Source organism: Hypanus sabinus, chromosome 13, assembly GCF_030144855.1.
Source record: "Hypanus sabinus isolate sHypSab1 chromosome 13, sHypSab1.hap1, whole genome shotgun sequence".
NCBI lineage: Eukaryota > Metazoa > Chordata > Chondrichthyes > Myliobatiformes > Dasyatidae > Hypanus > Hypanus sabinus.
In genome coordinates this window covers 106,131,890-106,155,039 of record NC_082718.1, presented here as the reverse complement: position 1 = coordinate 106,155,039, position 23,150 = coordinate 106,131,890, and the positions used below count along the sequence as shown (strand labels likewise).

Here is a 23,150-nt window from a genome sequence, read left to right as displayed (position 1 = left end):
GGTGGTACTCTGAACTGGCATAGACTCAATGGGGCAGATTTCTTGTAATATGAAAATTCTATCATTTCATGCATATTTTTTATAATTAAGTCTTCACATTTTTATACTTGGGCATTAACTTGGAATTTTGTAATTTAGGTTTGTATTCAAATATAATGAATGTAGCTTCAGTATTTTCAACTTGGGCAGTTGGGTACGTGGCTGCCTATCTTCTATACACAGTAAATTATTTAAATATTACATCTGAACTCAGCATCCACACTAGAAAAATGCTTATTATTTAGAAAGTTTTTGGTGGAATCCTTGGAGATGTATCCAAATCCACTTTCTGCATTCTAAAGGCAGTACTGCATTTTGGTGTCATTGGATCTGCTTCTTGGCACTGGGCGTGAAGAGATTTATATCCCCACCCACTCACCATTTTGAGCACAGTGCAGAAGTGTATTGCAAGCAGAAATTCACACTTTACTCTTCAGTAAAGATCAGCATTACATTTTAGAACATAGAGCATTACAGCACAGTAAAGGCCCTTCAGCACCCAATGTTGTGCTGATCTTTTGACCTACTTTAAGATTGATCTGACCCCTCTTAGATAGCCCTCTATTTTTCGATCTTCTATGTGCTCATCTAAGAGCTTCTTAAATGCCCCTGATATATCTGCCCTTACCACCATCCCTGCCAGGGTGTCCCACCCACTCACCTCCCTGGGGGGTGGGGGGGGGGGTGGTTGGAATATTACCTCTGATACTCTCATACTTCCCTCCAGTCACCTTAAAATTATGCTCATTTGTATTAGTCTTTGATGCCTGTTATTATTTTGTAAGAAAACACTCACTTGTGTAGCACCCACCAGATTAGTTACGATGCGAGTTTGGCGGATGCCTTCAATTCACTAATCATACTGTACAGCTTTAGAATGTGGGAGGAAACCAGAGCACCTGGAGGAGACCTATGCAGTCATAGGGTGAACATACAGACTCCTTAGACTGGCAGGTAATTAACAGATCTTACAGCTGGCACTGTAAAGCAATTGAGCTGCCACCTCACCCCCCCCAGTATATATGGACATTATGAGGTGGTTCTAGCATTTTGACATGGGTGAAATACTTGGGCAAGGATGCCAGAGGAGGTGAGGAGACAAGCCAGTGAACATCCTAATGACAAGAACTGTTGTACCATCTTGATGATGGAAGACAAAGTTAACTAGAAGGGTTTCATTAAATAGGTAATGTCATTATATAAGCAATCTTTCCTGTGGCATGTGGATAGCAATTCCCTGTTCACAAATGAAACTAGAGGAGTGTAGCGGTGTGCTACATGCAGCGCTAAAATTACGACACGGAGTCGGTAACTGCAGTCAAAGAAAAACTTTATTCGAAATACCCAGCCTTGCTTTTAAGCCTCCCTCAACCAGCCCCCCGTGGCGCAGAGGCTCCAAAGCTCTGTGCTCGCAAACCCCCGTAGGCTATCTCCCTTAGCTGGAACGCTGGCTAATTGTGAGCCGGTTCGGATGTGCCAGGAAATGGGTCGCCACATAACCCCGCCCCAGAACCGGCGATACACTCCCCCAATGTCCACAGTCTGGGCCGGTTTGAGTCGGTCCACCGTGAAAACCTTCTCATAGGTCCTTACTGTGCTGCCGTTCACGGCCCTCAGGGGGGTACCCGGTGCCCTGCTGCGGGTGTCGTAACTCGTCGGAGGTAAAACGCTGATCTCGGCACCGGTGTCAACCAAAAACCGGCGTCCCGACCTTCTGTCCCACATATACAGGAGGCTATCCCGATGGCCAGTAGCCATCAGCGGCGGCTGGCCCTGGCGTTTCCCGGGAACTTGCAGGGTGGGCGACAACGGCGGGCTTCTGCGCCCCACCGCTGGTGGTAGAAGCACCAGTGTTCGTTGGGCCCCCCACCCCTGCCCCTGGGGTTGGCGGGCTCTGCGGCCGGGCCTGGACTGGTTTGCTGCTGGGAGTGTGGCTGGGTGGTCTGTGCGATGGACGCTCACCTTTTTGGCGTTCCACAGCAAGTCCGCCCGGGCTGCCACCTTCCGGGGTCACTGAAATCCGCGTCAGACAGCAGCAGGCGTATGTCCTCAGGCAGCTGCTCCAGGAATGCTTGCTCAAACATGAGGCAGGGTGTGTGTCCGTCGGCCAGAGACAACATCTCATTCATTAAAGCTGATGGAGGTCTGTCTCCCAAGCCATCCAGGTGCAGTAAACGGGCAGCCCGCTCGCGCCGTGAGAGTCCAAAAGTCCTGAGGAGCAGGGCTTTGAATTCCGTGTACTTGCCGTCTGCCGGGGGCGACTGTACGAACTCTGCGACCTGGGCCGCTGTGTCCTGGTCGAGGGAGCTCACCACGTAGTAGTAGCGGGTGGCTTCTGAGGTGATCTGCCGAATGTGGAATTGGGGTTCAGCTTGCTGGAACCACAGGTTCGGTTGCTGTGTCCAGAAACCCGGCAGTTTCAACGAAACCGCATGAACAGAGGCGGCGTCGGTCATTTATGGTCCAAAAATCGTTTGGACCGTCGGGGTCACCAATTGTAGCAGTGTGCTACATGCAGCACTAAAATTACGACACGGAGTCGGTAACTGCAGTCGAAGAAAAACTTTATTCTAAGTACCCAGCCTTGCTTTTAAGCCTCCCTCAACCTGCCCCCCGTGGCGCAGAGGCTCCAAAGCTCTGTGCTCGCAAACCCCCGTAGGCTATCTCCCTTAGCCAGAACGCTGGCTAATTGTGAGCCGGTTCGGGTGTGCCAGGAAATGGGTCGCCACAGGAGAATATTTATGTAGACTGTTACTCCACAGCTGATGCCAGGAGAAATAGATGGTATGTAAAAGGAAAGGTTTGGCTCCAGCAAGTGCATTAAGTAGAAAACAACGGCATTGAGGCTGAAGAGTTGTGGAGAAGCTGTAGCCTTAAAAGGATGTCAAGCTGAAGGTGGTGCTATTAGAGAAGGAAGCTTGTTATCATGAAAGAGTTTTTTAAGGTGATAAACAGGAGCATGATTCCATTCCTGGTCTGAGGTCGAAAGATTAAAGAAAATGGAGATGGTGGCTTGATGATTAAAGTTTCTGAACTTAAATTCAAAGATAAGAGTTGAAATCTTACCTTGGCAGCTGGGGAATTAAATATTTAGTCTAAGTGATAATATTATGAGCCTGTTATAAAACCCATCTAGTTCACTTTAAGGAAAGAAAACTTAAAATCTTTAGTTGAACTATGTCCACAGTTCAATAGCAATACAATTGTTTCTTAACCAACTGATTAAATTGCTCAATCATTCTTCCAGTTTGATCAAATGCTACAGGAGACCTGAAGAACTAAGGAAAAAAAGCATCTGCTATGTCACAAAACTTGTAATCCTGCCCATTTTGTCCACTCGTTATTTTATACAGCTGGCAATACTGTTAAAAGGAGCAGTCCCACAGTGGAGTTGAGCAACAGGCTTAGCAGTATTGGTTTCATACCTTTCAGTACCACCCCAAGTCTCTACCACAACTCCTAATGAGAAAGAATCACTATAGATACTATATGTTGTTCTGAATAAATTCACTAGTGTACAGGAAGAAAATGACTATTTTCTTTGTTTACTCTGAACCCACAAGTCTCAAGATCATTTCAAAATGGTAAAGGAAATTGGTCCAAAAACTGCATTTGTTGGAATTCTGTGATAAAATGCTGGAGTCTTGGGTCAGGCAGTATGCGTGGAATGAAAAAGGTTAATAGTTTGGGTCCAAGATCCTTTGTCAAAAACTGATGCTACCTGAGCTGCATAGTGTTTTCAGCATTTTCTGCTTTGGTTATGGCAAAAAAGGCATTGTGTAGATAACCATCAGCTAAACAGCACTTAGCATGTAATAGTGAAGTGAATATACTGCAGGTGGGAGACATCACTGTCGCGATCCAAAAGACTGCCTTTCACATCATTAGTATTTCACTTATTGTTTTATACAAGTTGTATCAGCCCCAAAATATTACTAGTAGATCTTCAGAATGCTCAATGTTCTGAAGGGTGGCATTTGAAATAGTCTAGGCTTCTGTGCAATACAGGTTGAGTACCCCTCATCTGAAATGCTTGGGGACAGATTTTTTTTTGCATTTTGGAAGATATGAGAAGGCTTGGGATTGCCATAATTTCTGACTGTTGGTTTTGGGAAATGAACTGTAGTTCTAGATGTAATTTATCACCTACAGCTGTTCAGATGGACAGTAAATGTTTACCTAACCTCCATATCCTTGACATGAAAAAGTGACAGGATTTATGGCAGCTAAAAAGTTCTGTCGCCAGAATTAGGTGTTTATATACTGAAAATATTAATTGAGAAAAAGAAATGTGAAGTCCAAGGTCCGTTAATGTTGGTGCAAGTTGTAAAGTTGGTGTGGAACATCATTTAAGTGGTCTTCAACTTCAGGGGTTAGTATTATGATGTCTTAACTTGGAAACTACTACAGTGGAATTTTAAAATGCATATGCTGTAAGAATAAAGCCAGGAATGTAAAGTTGTCAGAAACCAGTATTGCTGAAACTGATAACTGGGACAAGTCCAGGTTCAATAGATAGCTGCACTGGTGGGTGAATTAACTCAAGCTAGACAAAATACAAGCATAACTAAGAGTAGTTTACTGAAGATGCGGTTTTAATAAACTGCTATGTGGAAAACAAAGGAAAAACATCACCAGATGATGGGTACTAGCAAACACTGATAATGGGAGCTAAGGATGGTTAAGTAAGGGACTGAAGGGACAAAGGAAGGTAGTATATCACACCAAGACTTTAATTGCACAATAATTTAAATCCCACCAGTTAACACTGAAGGATTAGCAAGTTCATGAAAAGCCAGTATACTCTAGGTACATTCCATTAGCAGCAACAATATCAACTTTAAGAATCGATGAAGGTAAACTCATTCTCTGCTCCACAAAATCCCATGACGTGGGTTTCTTGCTATAGCCCCAGCAACTAATTAACTTTGACATACCACAGTAAAACTTCCCATTTCTGTTTTGTCGTCATTAGGAAGTTCAAGAAGCCAATGATCTGCATTCATTCCAACAGCAACAGTTGACCACAACTAGGTTTTCATGTTCCTGAGTGGAGGTGGGCTAAGTAATGTGTGACAACAGTTGGGCAATGCATTAGCCATAGCCACCAAAGGTTAATATAAAAATTGGAATACTTTTATGTCACCTTGCATCACCCATTAAATGCTAGTAACTGCTGAACTGGCTTGAGAATTTTGAATTTGCCCTTCTTAAACATCAGCCAGTACAATTTTCAGTGGTTAGATGTACTTTGATAATGCATGGTGGTAAAGTTGGTAAGTTGTCTTTCAGTCTGTTCACAAATTATCCGTGTACTAGCTGTACAGATGTAATCTTCGTGGGTTTGGTTTGCAACATGCTAAAAACCTTAATACTGCCAGACATCTGTAGGAAAGCAGTCCACAATGCAGGTCTTCACTATTATCCAGTGACATAATTTGAAAAATAACTTAATCAGTATCTGTTTCTTCCACTTCTTCACCTACATCGTATGACTGATCTTCATCCGATACCTTTAGTGAACAATGCAGAAGAGATCTTCTAACAGATTCTCTCTCCTCTAAAATGAAGAAAAATAATTAAAATACCTGTCTGAAAGGCCCAAAAATACATTAGCTTAAACCTTTGTATCATCATCCATTTGTTCCAAAAGTATGATAAAGTCTTCCAGCCTAGTCTTGTATGTTTTCACCTAAAGATATTCCTACACTAGAGTACAGGTTTCCCTAACATGCCCAGGGCAATACAATTGAGTCTACAAGCACAAAAACTGAATCCAGGCAGCAATTTTGATCTGTTTAATTAGAGGAAAGTCTAACCTTACCCTCAATGCTTCAGGAACCCTGACCAATTTCTTAACACTGATGCTCATTTTCAAATTATTGGAGATTTGCATTCTCATTGTGCTGGTCTGGTATAACTGATGCTAGAATATAATCTATAAAGAACATTCCAGACATCTCATAACAAAACATAAAAGCAACATTTACTTACTTTTGGTTTTGCAGCCTCTGAGGAGCAGCAGCAACTGCTTGCGATTATATTGGATCAGGAACTTTTGGCAGCTTCGAATTGTACCTTGAATTAAAATAAAATCATGGTTATTACTGTTGTGTAAAAGTTAACGTGTGAAACTAGGGTGGAATTGATTACATAGATACATACAAGTACACTTGTCTTTGATTAATTGTTGAAAGTTCAATGTTTGATACACTTTCCAAGTTGGTTATGGCACAATATTGTATTCAATGCATGGAATCTATAAATGATTACAATCTCAAGGGGTTCAAGCATTCGGGTTCTCACGGCCAGACTATGTAACAGTTTCTTCCCCCAAGCTATCAGACTCCTCAGTACCCGAAGCCTAGACTGACACCTTGCCCTACTGTCCTGTTTATTATTTATTGTAATGCCTGCACTGTTTTTGTGCACTTCATGTAGTCCTGTGTAGGTCTGTAGTCTAGCGTAGCTTTCTCCGTGTTTTTTTTTACGTAGTTCAGTCTAGTTTTTGTAACACCATGGTCTGAAAAACGTTGCCTCAATTTTACTATGTACTGTACCAGCAGTTATGGTTGAAATGACAAAAGTGACTTGACTTGAAATGCCCACAAATATGGAACACAAGTGTTATGGATGCCCTTAAATATCTTAATCAAATATATACAACCATAATTACAACAATAACACAACTTCAGAACTCAGACCAGCAACACCTAAAAATGGGAATTAAATAAATATATAGACCATCCATTGTATTGGTGGAAGGATAAATATTAGCCAGAATCTGAACTCTGTCTTCCTTTTAAGAAAAAAATCATGACAATTTCATTTTCTACCCAAGGGGACATATAACCTTGTTTTAACTCTGCATTCTTCTTTCCCTTCACCTCCCTTCAAAGTTCAAACAGTCTTGTTCTTCCTGAGTGATGGGACCTATTCACATCATATGTTTGAACTGTCAACTTTCTCATGCAGGAGGTAGGTGTATCATCACTTAACCAAGACTAAAGTGGAGTCCAAAAGACTTGCTTCTTCTTTCCCTCCAAAACAAATTGCATGTTAGGGTACACAAACACTTGGTCACAAAAGGCTGTTGAAATTAACTGTGACAATTGAGAGTGAATCAGGATCAGAGACAAGATTAGAGTAGGTAAACAATTTGGAGAAGTTAGCAACGTGTATATTTTCACAGGCTTCAATGACAGAATTCGACATCAGAATTTACAATGTTTTACCTGCCACATGTAACGTGTTAAAAAAACAATGGAACTTTTGGTTCTTGTTCTCCAGAAAGGTGACAAACATCAGCGCTGTCGACAGCATTCTGTAGAAGTCTTTTTGACACCTTATTAAGACGATCCCTGTGTAGGCATTTAGGTATGTGACTGGGAGAAGTGAAACAAAAAAATTAAATTGTCAAAATACAGCAATGATGTAAGTTTATCTTTTAGATATTTTCTCCCTCCAAGGTTCAAGGAAGAACAATTAGGAATATTCTGCAAAATATGTACAACTAATTACACATCAAATTTGCATGTGAATATCTAGCTGGAATATTGTTCTCAAAGAGGCTGAAAAACAAATCTATAATGTAGTGATTTTTAATTGGTAAATAGTATTAGAGATGGAGGAAGTTAATTAGCTCAGATGGCATTCTGGAAAAAGCTTTTTATTTGTCCCACAGCCTTGCCCTGTCTTCATAGCCTTGCAATTTTTATTCTACTTTCAAAATATATAGAATTCCCATTTTGAAAATTGCTTTACATTGAAAAATGTGTTTGAAATTACAATAATTTGCTGTGATAACATGTTATCACCTTTAAAAGTGTCCTTCAATTACAGCTTTCTGACTGGTGGAAACTTACTTGTCATCAATTTTTGTCTTTATGCTTCAAAATTTAGAGCCTCAATATTTGCTCAAAGAAAATAATCTCAGCCCTATTAGTCTCTCCATATGAGTGAAATATTTACCCCCAGAAAAACAAAATGTACAACAGGACACATTAAGAATAATTTTGCAAAAGTACGAGGATGGAACTTGGCCAAATGACAACCTGAAGCTAATGGTAATGATATAATAGCTAAGAATGAGCTCTATTCTGCTGTTTCACCAGGCTGCATTTGACAAGAGTTACATATGAAACTGAATAAAGACCCTTCCCCGAAACGTCAACAATGCTTCTCCTTATAGATGCTGCCTGGCCTGCTGTGTTCCACCAGCATTTTGTGTGTGTTGTTAAAATGTAAATGTTACAATGATTTCAGGAGATCAGTATTTCTTGAAAAAATCGGTAACCCTATACTCCCAACTGCAGATGGCGAAAATGTTTACTTTCCAGTTGCACTTTCATTCTCAATAGGCTGCATGATTCTTTACGACTTTACACATTTTCTTATTTCTAAATTAACATTTTGTAGGTCATTAGTTTGACTGTGATTGGGAAACCTGTTGTACTTTAGGTTTTCTTTTCCCTCTATTCCAGACTAAATAAATTTTTGTTAGCAATGAAAGAATCTATACCTGGCCATTAACCAAGTCCTTCTCTTAATGTGGTTAGCACAGTCACTTTACAGCTGTCACCAACTGGAGCTTGGTTTCCATCACTTTCTGCAAGGAGTTTGTATGTTCTCCCAATGACCGCGTGGGTTTCCTCTGCGTGCTCCGGTTTCCTCCCACATTCCAAAGACAGACTGTTTGGGTTGGTTAGTTGTGGGCATTCAGTTGTGGGCACTGGGAGCATGGTGACACTTGTAGGCTGCTTCGAATACAATCTTTGCTGATTTGATTGTAATGCAAATAGACATATTTCCCTGTATGTTTCAATGTACATGTGACAAAATAAAACTAGTATTTAATGTGGATAGTCCATAAGTGGTCAGCTTGTAATGCAGCACCATATTTCAGACTGAGGTTCATGAGAGAATCATGTTGCAATCAACTTTCAATTGATTCCAGATGCAAAATCAAACAGCTGCCCTCATAACAACACAGGCACATTTAAAGATATGTACATAATGCAAAAAATATTCCCTTCTGTTTTACCAGTGTGCATTAAGGCAAATGAACAAGTTTGATAAGACAGGCAGGTTTCCAAGGAGGGTAGTGAGGTGGTAATTTGGGGAGAAAAGGGGAGTCTAGTGTAGAAGATGTCAGAAATGGACAAATGCTGAGATAATGGAGAACTAGAGGGGAGGATCTGAATGAGAATTTTAAATTAGATGGGCTGTAGACCAGCAGTTAATGCAGGTCAGTAAGCACAGAGTTGACCGGCTTGAATAAGGATACAAGCAGCCGAACTTAGCATGAGCTTATTTTATGGAAGGCCTACCCGGGACAATTGGGTTACAGAACTGTGGATGAAGATTTCAGCAAGAAAGAGCTATTGTGAGTGATGCTGTGAAAGTCAGAATATTAGGGCAGAAGCTTGGCTCTAGACAAACAGGTGAACAGAAAGTAAAGAATGGAACTTGGAAGCCAGTTTATAAAATGTAAGAACAGTTATTGGGAATGAACTGAAGCATTGAGGTTCAATGGAAATCTTAGTGATGTAACAAAATAGTTTCACTTCTTCCTTTTCCCATTTATTCTTCCAAGAAGAGCATAGTTATAAGACCATAAGATATAGGAGCAGAATCAGGCCATTTGGCCTATTGAGTCTGCTCCATCATTTCATCATGGCTCAACCCCAATCTCTTGCCTTCTCCCCCATATCCTTTTGTGTCCTGACCAATCAAGAATCTATCAACCTCTGCCTTGAATATACAGTTGCAAGAAAAAAATTGTGAACCATTTGCAATTACCTGGTTTTCTGCATTAGTTACTCATAAAATGTAGTCTGATCTTCATCTCAGTCATGATAATAGACAATCTGCCTAAACTAATAACACACAAACAATTGTACTCATCAATACTGAGTACATCATTTATACAATCACAGTACAGATTCAAAAAGGTATGTGAACCTCTTTTGGTTTTGCCTTCTACAAAAGCTATTTGGAGTCCGGTGTTTCAATCAATGAGATGAGATTTGGAGGTGTGGGGTGTAGAGGTGCCCTGCCCTATAATTAGACACAAAGTCAGGTTACAGTCAGAGCTGCTCTTCTCAATAAAGATCTGTTTATGTGCACATTGCCTCAATCAAAACAATTTTCAGAGGACCTTAGAAATGTAGAGATGCATGAAGCTGGAAAAGGTTACAAAATTATTTCTAAAGACCTGAGTGTTTGTTAGTCCACAGCAAGAGATATTGTCTACAAAAGGAGGAAATTCAATACTGTTGCTACTCTCCCTAGGAGCAGGCATCTTGGAAAGATCACACCAAGAGCACAACGTGCAATGCTGAAGGAAGTGAAAAAGAGCCCAAGAGTAACAGCAAAAGACCTGCAGAAATCTCTAGGACTTTAGCTAAAGTTTCTGTTCATGTATTCACTGTAAGAAAAGCACTGAACAAGAATGGTGTTAATGAAAGGACACAACAGAGGAAACCACTGCTCTCCCAAAAAACATTGCTGTATGTCTCAAGTTTGCAAAAGACCACCTAGATGTTCCACAATGCTTCTGGATCAATGCTCTGTGGACAGATGAGACAAAAGTGAACTTCTTGACAGAAATGCACCCTGCTATGTTTGGAGGGAAAAGGGCACTGCACATCAACAAAACCTCATCCCAACTGTGAAGCATGGTGGAAGAAGTATCACAGGTAGGGACTGCTTTGCTGCCTCAGAGCCTCGACAGCTTGCAATCGTTAAAGGTATAATGATTTCAAAATCGTATCAAGACATTTTACAGGAGGATGTCAGGGTAGCATCCATCACCTGAAGCTTAGTGGAAGTTGGATGATGCAACAAGACAATGATCTGAAACTCGAGTAAATCAACAACAGAATGGTTAAAAAAAAAATTGTGTTTGCAATGATCACGCCAGAGTTCAGATCTTAACCAAATTGAGATGCTGTGGCATGACCCGAAGAGAGCTGTTCATGCAAAGTATCCCATAAATACTGATGAACTGAACAGTTTCATATGGAGGAATGGTCTAAAATTCCTCCTCGTCATTGTGCAAGTCTGATCAGCAGTTACAGGAAACATTTGGTGGAGGTTATTACTACTAAAGGAGGTTTTACCACTTATTAAATACAATGGTTCACATACTTTTTCCAGCCTGCACCATGGTTAAACAATGTTAAAGATTCACCATTTTTTTTTAGATAATTGGGCTTTGTTCCAGGGAAGGTGGGATCTGTTCCGATGGGATGGTTTACACCTGAACTGGAGCGGTACTAACATTCTTGCAGGAAAGTTTGCTACTGCTGTTCGGGGGGGCGGGGGGGGGGGGGTTTAAACTAAATTTGCAGGGGGCAGGGATCCAGAATGCGAGAGAGATAGCGAGATGAAGAATAAAGGACAGGTGGGGACTACACGGTTCCAGAATATTAAGTGTGTAGTAGAGAAAGATGAGGCAGAACAAGTGATAAGGAGGACACATGTACAGAGGGATGGCCTGACGGAACATGGAGTTAAATGTGCAGAAAGAATAAGTAAATTTAGGAAGGACAACAAAATTCAAGGGGCATATAGCCCGATGGGAGTTCGGGGAGCTGGGTTAAGCACGATAGGCAGCGATTTAAACAGAGAGAGGAGAAATGGGCAAAAAATTCTATATCTGAATGCACGAAATGTCAGAAATAAGCTGGATGCTTGAAGCTCAGGTGCGAAGGGGTAACTGATGTTGTTGGGATAAGGGAGACATTGCTGCAGGGAGATCAGACCTGGGAAATGAATGTACAAGGGTATACGTGCTATCGTAGGGACAGAAATGTGGGCAGAGGGGGTGGGGTGGCCCTGTTGGTGAGGAATGAGATTCAGTCCTTTGCAAGGGGGGGACATAGGATCAGAAGTAGAGTCTGTGTGGATAGAACAGTAAGGAGGAACAGTAAGGGCAAAAAGACCCTAATGGGTGTTGTCTACAGGCTCCCAAACAGTAGCATGGATATTGGGTGCAAGTTGAATAGGGAGTTAACATTGGCATGTGGCAGAGGTAATGTCGCAGTAGTTATGGGGGATTTCAACATACAGGTGAACTGGGAGAATCAGGTTGGTGCTGGACCCCAGGAAAGGGAGTTTGTAGAGTGCCTATGGGATGCATTCTTGGAACAGCTCGTACGAGAGCCTACCAGGGACAAGGCTATTCTGGATTTAGTGTTGTGTAATGAACAGGATTTGATAAGCGATCTTGAAGTAAAGGAGCCATTAGGAGGTAGTGACTATAATATGATAAGTTTTTATCTGCAATTTGAGAAGGATAAGGGCAGATCGGAGGTGTCAGTGTTGCAGTTGAACAAAGGAGACTATGGAGCCATGAGGGAGGAGCTGGCCAAAGTTAAATGGACGGATATCCTAGCAGAAAAGACAGTGGAACAGCAGTGGCAGGTATTCTTGGGAATAATGCACAAGGTGCAAAATCAGTTCATCCCCTGGAGAAGGAAGGATTCAAAGGGGGGAAAGGGGCCACAGTGGTTAACAAAGGAAGTCAGACTTTGCATAGCATTAAAAAAAAAGTATGACAGAACTAAGGTGAGTGGGAAGACAGATGATTGGGAAATTTTTAAGGAACAATAGAACTTAACTAAAAAGGCAATACGGGGAGAAAAAATGAGATACGAACGCAAGCTAGCCAGGAATATAAAGGAGGATAGCAAAAGCTTTTTTAGGTATGTGAAGAGAAAGAAGATAGTTAAGAACAATGTTGGGCCCTTGAAGAATGAATTGGGTGAAATTGTTATGTGAAACAGAGAAATGGCAGAAGAATTTAATAAGTACTTTAGATCTGTCTTCACTAGGGAAGACACAAACAATCTCCCAGATGTATGGATGGGCCAAGGACATAGGGTAACAGAGGAAATGAGACAGATTGACATTAGGAAGGAAACGGTGATGAGTAGACTGATGGGACTGAAGGCTAACAAATCCCCAGGTCCAGATGGTCTGTACCCTAGGGTACTAAAGGAGGTGGCTCTGGAAATTGTGGATGCATTGGTAATCATTTTCCAATGTTCTTTAGATTCAGGATCAGTTCCTGAGGATTGGAGAATGGCTAATGTTATCCCACTTTTTAAGAAAGGAGGGAGGGAGAAAACAGAGAACTATCGTCCTGATAGCCTAACATCAGTAGTGGGGAGGATGCTAGAGTCCATTATTAAAGATGAAATAGTGGCATATCTAGATAGCAGTGATGGGAATGGGCCGAGCCAGCATGGATTTACCAAGGGCAAATCATGCTTGACTAATCTATTGGAATTTTTCGAGGATGTAACCAGGAAGGTAGACAAGGGAGATCCAGTTGATGTAGTGTACCTCGAGTTTCAGAAGGCATTTGATAAGGTCCCACACAGGAGATTGGTTGGTAAAATCAGAGCTCATGGCATTGGGGGGGAAGATATTGACATGGATAGAAAACTGGTTGGTAGATAGAAAGCAAAGGGTAACGGTGAATGGGTGTTTCTCGGAATGGCAGGTGGTGACTAGTGGGGTGCCACAGGGCGCGGTATTGGGACCACAGCTGTTTACGATTTACATCAACGATTTAGATGAAGGCATTGAGAATAACATCAGCAAGTTTGCTGATGATACTAGGCTGGGTGGCAGTGTGACGTGATGAGGATATTAGGAGAATTCAGGGTGACGGATAGGCTGGGTGAGTGGGCAGATACTTGGCAGATGATGTTTAATGTGAATAAGTGTGAGGTTATCCACTTTGGGAGTAAGAACAGGAAGGCAGATTATTATCTGAACGGTGCAGATTTAGGTAAGGGAGAAATACAAAGAGATCTAGGAGTCCTTGTTCATCAGTCACTGAAGGTGAATGAGCAAGTGCAGCAGGCAGTAAAGAAGGCTAATGGAATGTTGGCCTTTATTACAAAGGGAATTGAGTACAAGAGCAAGGAAATCCTCTTGCATTTGTACAGGGCCCTGGTGAGACCACACCTGGAGTATTGTGTACAGTTTTGGTCTTCAGGGTTAAGGAAGGACATCCTGGCTGTAGAGGAAGTGCAGCGTAGATTCACAAGGTTAACTCCTGGGATGTCCGGACTGTCTTACGCAGAGAGGTTAGAGAGACTGGGCTTGTACACGCTGGAATTAAGGAGATTGAGAGGGGATCTGATTGCAACATATAAGATTATTAAGGGATTGGACAAGACAGAGGCAGGAAATACGTTCCAGATGCTGGGAGAGTCCAGAATCAGAGGGCATGGTTTAAGAATAAGGGGTAGCTCATTTAGGACAGAGTTAAGGAAAAACTTCTTCTCCCAGAGAGTTTTGGGGGTGTGGAATGCACCGCCTCAGAAGGCAGCGGAGGCCAATTCTATGGATGCTTTCAAGAAGGAGCTAGATAGGTATTTTATGGATAGCGGAATCAAGGGATATGGGGACAAGGCAGGAACTGGGTATTGATAGTAGATGATCAGCCATGATCTCAGAATGGCGGTGCAGGCTCAAAGGACTGAATGGTCTACTTCTGCATCTATTGTCTACAATTGTTTGTGTCATTAGTTTAGGCAGATTGTATTTGTCTGTTATTGTGACATAGATGAAGATTAGACCACATTTTACGAGTAGTTAATGCAGAAAACCAGGTAATTGCAAAGGATTCACAAATATTTTTCTTACAACTGTACATAAAGACTTGATCACAACAGCTGCCTGCGGCAAACAATTCCACAGACTCACCACACTCTGGCTAAAGAAATTCCTCCTCATCTCCGTTCTGAAAGGAAGCCCCACTATTCTGAGGTTGTGTCCTCTTGTCTTATAGACTCTCCAAACATTGTATACATTCTCTCCACTTCCACTCTGTCAAGGCCTTTGACCATTCAATAGCTTCAATTAGATCACCCTCATTCTTCTGAATTCCAGTGAATACAGGTCCAGAGCCATCGTTATAGCTCTTTATAGGACAAGCTTTTAAATCCTGGAATCATTTTTTGTGAACCTCCTTTGAACCTGTTCCATTTTCAGCACATTCTTTCTAAGATAGGGGGCCTAAAACTGCTCACAATAATCCAAGTGAGGCCTCACCAGTACTTTATAAACTCCTTGCTTTTATTATTCTAGTCCTCTTGAAATGAATGCTAACAAAACATTTGCCCTCCTCATTCAGACTCAATCTACAAATTCACCTTTACAGAATCCTGTAAGAGTACATCTAAGTCCTTTGTGGCTCAGTTTTTTTTTGTATTTTCTGTCAATTTAGAAAATATTCAACCCTTTCTTCTATCAAAGTACATGACCATACACTTACTGGCACTGTATTCCATCTGCCAATTTGTCCATTCTCCTAATCTGTCTAAGTACTTCTGTAACCTCTCTACTTTCTCAAAACCACCTGCCCCTCCACCCATCTCCATGTCATCTGTAAACTTTGCAACAAAGCCATCAATCCCAACATCCAAATTATTGACATAAAAACATAAAAAGAACCGGTCTGAACACAGACCCCTATGGAACATCACTAGTCACTAACAGCCAAGCAGAAAAGACTCCTTTGCCTCTTTGCCTCCTGCCAATCAGCCACTGCTTTAGACATACTAGAATCTTTCCTGTAATACCATGGGCTCATAGATTGCTAAGCAGCCTCATATGGGGCACCTTGTCAGACCTTCTGAAAATCAAGTACACAAGATCAACCGATTTTCTTTTGTCTATCCAGCTTGTTATTTCTTCAAAGAATTCCAACAGATTTATCAGGCAAGATTTTCCCTTGAGGAAACCATGCTGACTAGAGCCTATTTTATAATGTACCTCCAAGTACCCTGAGACCTCATCCTTAATAATTGACTCCAGCATTATTTTCCCAACCACTGTGATTAGACTAACTGGCCTATAGTTTCCTTGTTTCTGCATCTCTTCCTTTTTGAAGAGTGGAATGAATTTTGCAGTTTTTCAGTCTTCCAGAACCATTCCAGAATCTAGTGATTCTTGAAAGATCATTATTAATGCCTCCACAGTCTCTTCAGCCATCTCTTTAAGAACTCTGGGGTGTGCACCATCTGGTCCAGGTGACTTAATTACCTTCAGACCTTTCAGTTTCCCCAAGAATCTTTTCTCTAGTAATGGTAACTTCACACACTTCATGAACCCCAACACCTGGAACTTCCACCATACTGCTAGTGTCTTCCATTAAAGAAGATCGATGCAGAATACTTATTTAGTTCAAGTGCCATTTCCTCGTTCCCCATTACTAACTCTCCAACATCGTCTTCCAGCGGTTTGATATCCACTCTCACCTCTCTTTTACACTTTATGTATCTGAAGAAACTGATATCCTCTTTCATGTTATTGGCTAGCTTACTTTCATAGTCTATCTTAATAACTTTTTTAGTTGCCTCGGTTGATTTTTAAAAGCTTCCTATTCCTCCAACTTCCCACTAATTTTTGCTCAATTATATGCCCTCTTTTTGGCTTTTACATTGGTTTTGACTTCTCTTGTTAGCCACTGTTGTGCCACCTTTCCTTTAGAATATTTCTTCCTCTTTGGGATGTATATATCCTGTGCCTTCCGAATTGCTTCCAGAAATTCCAGCCATTGCTACTCTGCCATCATACAGTCAGATCCGCCCAACTCCTCTCTCATGCCTCTATAATACCCTTTACTCCACTGTAATGCTCATACATCTGACTTTAGATTCTCCTTCTCAAATTTCAGGGTGAATTTGATCAGATTATAATTACTTTTTTTCTTTGGTAGTTGGTAGGGGGATGACTTTTTTTATATAAAAAATTTCTTTTATGATGTATAACCTATCTTTAATTTTTTGATTAGAGAGTGGTATACCTTTGTGTAATAAAATTGATCAAAATGTTATAGCATAACAATGTATGAATGTACACAAGTTATGTTGAGATGTATCTATGTGTTGCGCTCTGTAAGTTGTTTTTTTCCCCCTTCTGAATAAAAATATTGTAAAAAGAAAGATTATAATCACTTAGCCCTATAGGTTCTTCTACCTTGAGCTCTCTAATCAATTCTGGTTCATTGCACAAGAATAACTGATCCCCTAGTGGGCTTAACCATGAGCTACTCTAAAAAGCCATCTTGTAGGCATTCTAGGAATTTTCCCTCCTAGAATCCAGCACTAACTGATTTTTCCAATCTACCTGCATATTGAAATCCCCCATGACCATTGCCCTTTTGGCTTGCATTTTCCACCTCCCGTTGTAATTTGTTACTACTGTTTGGGGGTTTGTATACAAGGGTCTTTTTACCCTTGCAGCTCCTTAGCTCCATCCACAATGATTCAACATCTTCCAAACCTGTCACCTCTTTCTAATGATTTGATCTCACTTTTTAACCAACAGAGCAACGCCACCCCCTCGGCCTTTCTGCCTGTCCTTTCAACCCTTGTTCATTAAGCTCCCAGCTATAATCTTCTTTCAGCCAATATTCAGTGATGCCTACAACATCATACATGCCAATCTGCAACTGTGCTGCAATTTCATCTACTTATTCTGTATACGGTGCACATTCAAATATAACACATTCAGTCCTGTATTCACCCTTTTCGATTTTGTCTGGGTTTTAAGTTGCAACTCATCCTGTTGACTGCAATTTTGCCCTATTTATAGCCTCTCCTCACTACACATTGCCTCTATTTGTAATCCAGCTACCTCATCTTCAGTACTATCATCTGCCTTTCCTACGATATTTCTTGCATTGAAATATATGCAGCTCAGGACACTAATTGCATTGAAATCTATAGTGAAACCCAATATCTTTGATCCGTAATATCCTTGGAGTGATCAGGACTGAGAACTGGCTAATTTTTTCTCTTTTCCCCAAGAGCAGAGGCAAACTGCAATGGTACTGCTGTAAAACCAGTTAAGAGGAAGTATCCCAGTACACCACACAGGATCAAAACACAAGCCAAGTACTGTATCAGAAATAAAAACAGCAAGGCTAAGCCAGGATTATTGTGACAAAATCATTTCTGAGCAGAGAGAGAGATACAATTTATTCAGTGAATTTAACATTAACAAATTAGACCAACGGATTGCATTTAACCCCTTTAATTAATGTGGACCTTTTGTTACTAACCTTCCAGACGTAAACTACAACAGCCAATGCCAAAGTCACCATGTATTTGACTGATTGTGTTTCTTACATTTCGAATGATGCTTCGGACATCTAATTGCTGGCGATAGTGTGGTTTCTCAAACACTATCTCACATAGAAGGTACCTGAATGAGAAATGCCACAGATTTGATTAGTATTTTCTCTGCACCATAATGAGAAAACATCCCATGGCAGGTCAACCAGTTCAACCTGTGCTTTCACCTCCCCACTGCTATTGAAAGGTCATGTTCGTACAGGGTTGGCACTAATGCAAATGCTTTACAATGCCAATCTGTAAGATCGGGAGTTTGATTCCCGCTGCTGCCCAAAAGGAGTTTATATGTTCTCCCGGTGACCTTGTGAATTCTCCCTGGGTGCTCCAGTTTCCTCCCAACTCTCAAAGATGTACGGGTTAGAATTAGTGAACTGTACGCACACTATGTCAGTGATGAAAGAGTGATGATTCTTGGTAGCTGCCCCCAGCACAATCCTCACTGATTCAATTTGACGTAAAAGAAGCAATTCACAGTATGTTTTGATGTACATGTGACAAATTAAGCCTATCATTAGTTATCTAACAATCCTTGCCTGTCCAACTACAAATATTTGAGATGTTGAACCCATATAATCATAATCACTTACAATTTGTTAATCAAGAACAAGTCTTATCCACTGAATTGTAAGTAAGCAAGCTGTTAAAAATTGCTTAACATTTTCAATGGAATGAACACTCTGACTTAAAAAACAAATATCAGACCTTCCAGAAAATAACCGCTTCATCCAGGTGCTGAAATATGCCTCATGGCATGGGGCAGATCTACCCTCCTGCAGCAGGTCATTACAGTGTAGTTTACAGTGCTATTACAACTTACGCTTGGAACTTGTATGTGGTCAGGGAGATCCTTCCATTGAATCTGATGGAATTCCTAACTATTAACAAGAAATATGTGACTGATTTATGAAAGATAAGGAAGACAATCAAAGTGACTGCAGATACTGAAATTTGGAATAACATACTAGGTGCAGCATTTACAGAGGGAAATGAACAAAGTTCAAAGTAAATTTAATGCACAACTCTGACCATCATGACAGTCGCTTGTCACTTGTGTGAGGTACAACTCTCTGTGATACGACAGTGGTTCGTCACTTGTGTGAGGTACAACAGTCGTTCATCACTTGTGTGAGGTACAACTCTCTGTGATACGACAGTGGTTCGTCACTTGTGTGAGGTACAACAGTCGTTCATCACTTGTGTGAGGTACAACTCTCTGTGGTACGACAGTCGTTCATCACTTGTGTGAGGTACAACCCTGTGGTACGACAGTTGTTCATCACTTGTGTGAGGTACAACTCTCTGTGGTACGACAGTCGTTCGTCGCTTGTGTGAAGTACAACTCTCTGCGGTACGACAGTCATTCGTCACTTGTGTGAGGTACAACTCTCTGACTGTGATACAAGTCGTTCGTCACTTGTGTGAGGTACAACTCTGTGATACGACAGTCGTTCGTCACTTGTGTGAGGTACAACTCTCTGTGGTACGACAGTTGTTCGTCACTTGTGTGAGGTACAACTCTCTGTGGTACGACAGTCATTCATCACTTGTGTGAGATACAACCCTGTGGTACGACAGTAGTTCATCCCTTGTGTGAGGTACAACTCTCTGTGGTACGACAGTCGTTCGTCACTTGTGTGAGGTACAACTCTCTGACTGTGATACAAGTCGTTCGTCACTTGTGTGAGGTACAACTCTCCGACTGTGATACAAGTCGTTCATCATGTGTGTGAGGTACAACACTCTGACTGTGATACAACAGTCGTTCGTCATGTGTGTGAGGTACAACTCTCTGACTGTGATACCACAGCTGTTGTTCATTTGCACAGAGGAAGGCATCCAGCACAGCAGCAAAGACAACAGCTTTATCTAAACACGAGATTTTTCAGATGCTGAAACTATTTAAATTTATCTGAAGGTTTAAGAGGTAATTACTACTGGCTCAGCAATCTGTTCAAGAAAACTTCACAACACTGTGGACAGAGTAGCAAATTAATTTTGTTATTTCAAAATGACCTGAAGCAAGTTACAAATTTACCAATTTTGAAGATGATTTTCAATTCCTGCTCAATTTTGGAATAATTTGAATTTCTCTTCAAGTTTTAGACCTTATTATACATTATTTTGAGGGCATTCACATTGCACAATAAGAAATATTTCCCCTTAGCAAATGTGTCCACAAGCAGAAGCCACAGACACGTTTAAGATGAGCAAAATGAGATTTAAAGAATATTCTGACCCATGGCCCAAAACACTATCCTCCTGCCACAACAGATACTACCTGATCTGTTGAGTTCCTTCAGCAGTTTCATTGCTCCCCCCCCCCCCCCCCCACCCATGACTCCTCTAACTGTAGACTTCTGCATTTTTGTTTTAATCCAGAGGGCGGTTACAACCCAGAGTTCACTGACTGAGGAGGCACTGGAAATCTTCTGGTACAAGTGGGAGAAAGTGTCATCAATGTGGTTGTGGGAATCAGCAACTTAATAATGAATACTGGTGACCAGCCTAACCTCTGAAATTGAGATAGAGACTTCACTGAAGGGATAGACCATGTGGAGGCAAAAGTAGGGTGGAATTGATCATGAAATTTTCTAATTTGGGGCAAAAACAGGAATAGGCATCTATACAACATATTAGAAAGAAAGATGAAAGTGTGGAATGTGAATGCTCCTTTTAGGAAGTAAACAATATCAAAGAGAAAATTTTAAATTCAAGAACAAATATCTACTAGATGGAGAGGAACCGTTTAAAACTCAATGCAGGAGAATGTCATCCTGATGGGGTGGGATTTCACACAAGATGAAAATGCAAACAGTGATGGTTGTCACAAATGCAACACAAACAAAAAGAGCATGCTGGAAACATTCAGCAGGTCAGATAGCATCCACAGAAATTCAGGTTAACGTACCGTCATATACACCCAGGGTGCAATGAAATTCCTTAGTTGCATGAAACTTCTAGATTAGGGGTTCTCAACCCTTTTTTTAAAATACCAATGACCCCTGCCATAACTGAGGGGTCCATGGATCCCAGGTGGGAACCTTCATCATAGAATAAATTGTGTACACATCAATAATAATTACAATACAGCGATAATCAGTACAAAATGAAATAGCACAAAAAGAAATGCCAAAGAGACATAATGCAAAAGGCAGAATTAAGAGTAGAAGAACATGGCAGCACTCCTGGGAAGGGGATGTGAAAGAGGTGATTGGTTCAGAAATTTAACAACCACAGGGAAGGAGCTGTTCTCCGGGCTTACGAGCTCCTGTATTCTTTTCCCAGATTTCAGATTCCCAACATCTGCAGGTTTTGTTTATGATCTTTTCATAAATTTTTGGCAGGAAGTAATTAAAGAGATGATCTTTCCTAAATAAAACTACATATTTACCATACTGCAGAGCCACTAAAATGTCCAGGACTTTACAGTGATGGTGACAGCGAAGATTCAGGACTACTGGGACACCAGGAATAGAGTTATGGGGAGAGAGTGAGCAGCTTGGGACTTTATTGGTGAGGAGAATGAGTATGGGGTGACATAACAGAGATGTATAAAATCATGAGGGAGATAGACAAGGTGAAACCAGAGTCTTTTTCACCCCAGGGTTGGGAAAGTCAAGAAATACTCTTCAGGTTTAAGGTGACAGATTTATTAGGAACCTGAAGGTTTTCTTCACCTACAGGCCGGTCTCTGCTCAGTTTGGAATGAGCTGCCAGAGAAAATGGTTGATGCAGGTACACGGATTTTAAAAAAAAGATTAGAGCCAAACACGGGCACATGGAACTAGTTCAGGTGGGAATCGATTGAATGGGCCGAAGGGCTTGTTTCTACGCCGACTCCATCACACTTCCAAGTTCACTGGAAGTTTCCATCCTCCGTTTTGGGAGAATTTATATAACTGATAAAATACGGGGCGGAAGAAGGAATGAAGACATTACGCCCGTCTCCCAGCTGAGGCACCCGGACAACCACGTCCCTTACCTGGACTTGAAGCGCACCATGACTGCCCGCGCCAAGGAAACGAGGGCGGCCTCGCCGATTGACAACGCAACTGACGAATCACGACAGCGAAGGCGATGGGCGCTCCGATTTCTGCGCCAATTGGTATGATGTACGGGCGGGGCTTATGACGTATTTCCGGGGGTGGCGGGACGAAGAGTTCAGTGTCCCTTGTTGCTGTTAGGTGGGCAGTTCGGTCAAAGGTCACTTGGAAATGTTCAGCGGCAGGAACAGAATTCTCCTCGTGTGGCTAATTGTGTGTTTTTAAACCACGTCGGTGTAGTGGGAGCTCTACACACACACAAAATACCGGAAGAACTGATGAAGGGTCTCAGCCGAAATGTCGGCTAGATGCTGTCTAACCTGCTGAGTTCCTCCAGCATTTTGTGTGTGAGGTTTCCTCAGGCAAGGGCATCTAAAATGAACAGAGAAATAGTGATTAATGTTTTTGCATTTCTCGAAGAGGGTCATGGAAGCTCAGTCACTGAGTAGGTGGAAGGAAAAGTCAAAAGATTCTAGGATATCTCCATAATCAAAGGGCTATAGGTTCAATGAAGTGACTATAAGTGTGGGGCATCAAAGTTCCGTTCCAGTGCCATCTGTATTGTAAATTGTCCTATGACTAGGATAGGCTAGGGTTAAATTGGTTGGGTTGTTAGGCAGCAAGGCACAGAGGGTTGGTGGGGTCTATTCTACACTCTACATAAAAATAAGTAAAAATGATGCTACATTAAATGATCAGTCAAGTATTGAAAGGCAGAGGATGTGGAGGGGCAAATGGCCAATTCCCCTTATTCATAAATAGTAGGATTACTTTCAAGGTCATTTGGGTTTATTTTCTTTGTATTTAGCCGATGATACATTTAAGGCAGAATAATCTTTCCAACGGTATGCTGAACTGTGTAAAATTACAATTCTACCAAAAGATGCCATCAAAATGAACATTT

The 23,150-nt window shown here is 41.4% G+C and overlaps 1 protein-coding gene across 3 annotated transcripts in view; it reads right to left on the bottom strand.

Moving 5' to 3' along the window:
* Nucleotides 1-22,257, bottom strand: part of pop5 (POP5 homolog, ribonuclease P/MRP subunit) — a 66,788-nt gene extending 44,531 nt beyond the window's left edge. For 2 of the 3 annotated variants that reach the window (XM_059988361.1, XM_059988359.1), the window contains exons 1-4: nucleotides 22,186-22,257; nucleotides 18,131-18,273; nucleotides 7,275-7,424; nucleotides 6,034-6,117 (exon numbers count right to left, since the gene is read on the bottom strand). In XM_059988361.1, the coding sequence (XP_059844344.1) occupies nucleotides 6,034-6,117; nucleotides 7,275-7,424; nucleotides 18,131-18,273; nucleotides 22,186-22,205 (397 nt within the window). In that variant the 5' untranslated portion in view covers nucleotides 22,206-22,257. Of the gene's footprint in view, nucleotides 1-4,751; nucleotides 5,600-6,033; nucleotides 6,118-7,274; nucleotides 7,425-18,130; nucleotides 18,274-22,185 lie in introns of those variants that run through there. The other variant, XM_059988360.1, reaches the window with a different exon arrangement.
* Nucleotides 22,258-23,150: the final 893 nt, after the last annotated feature.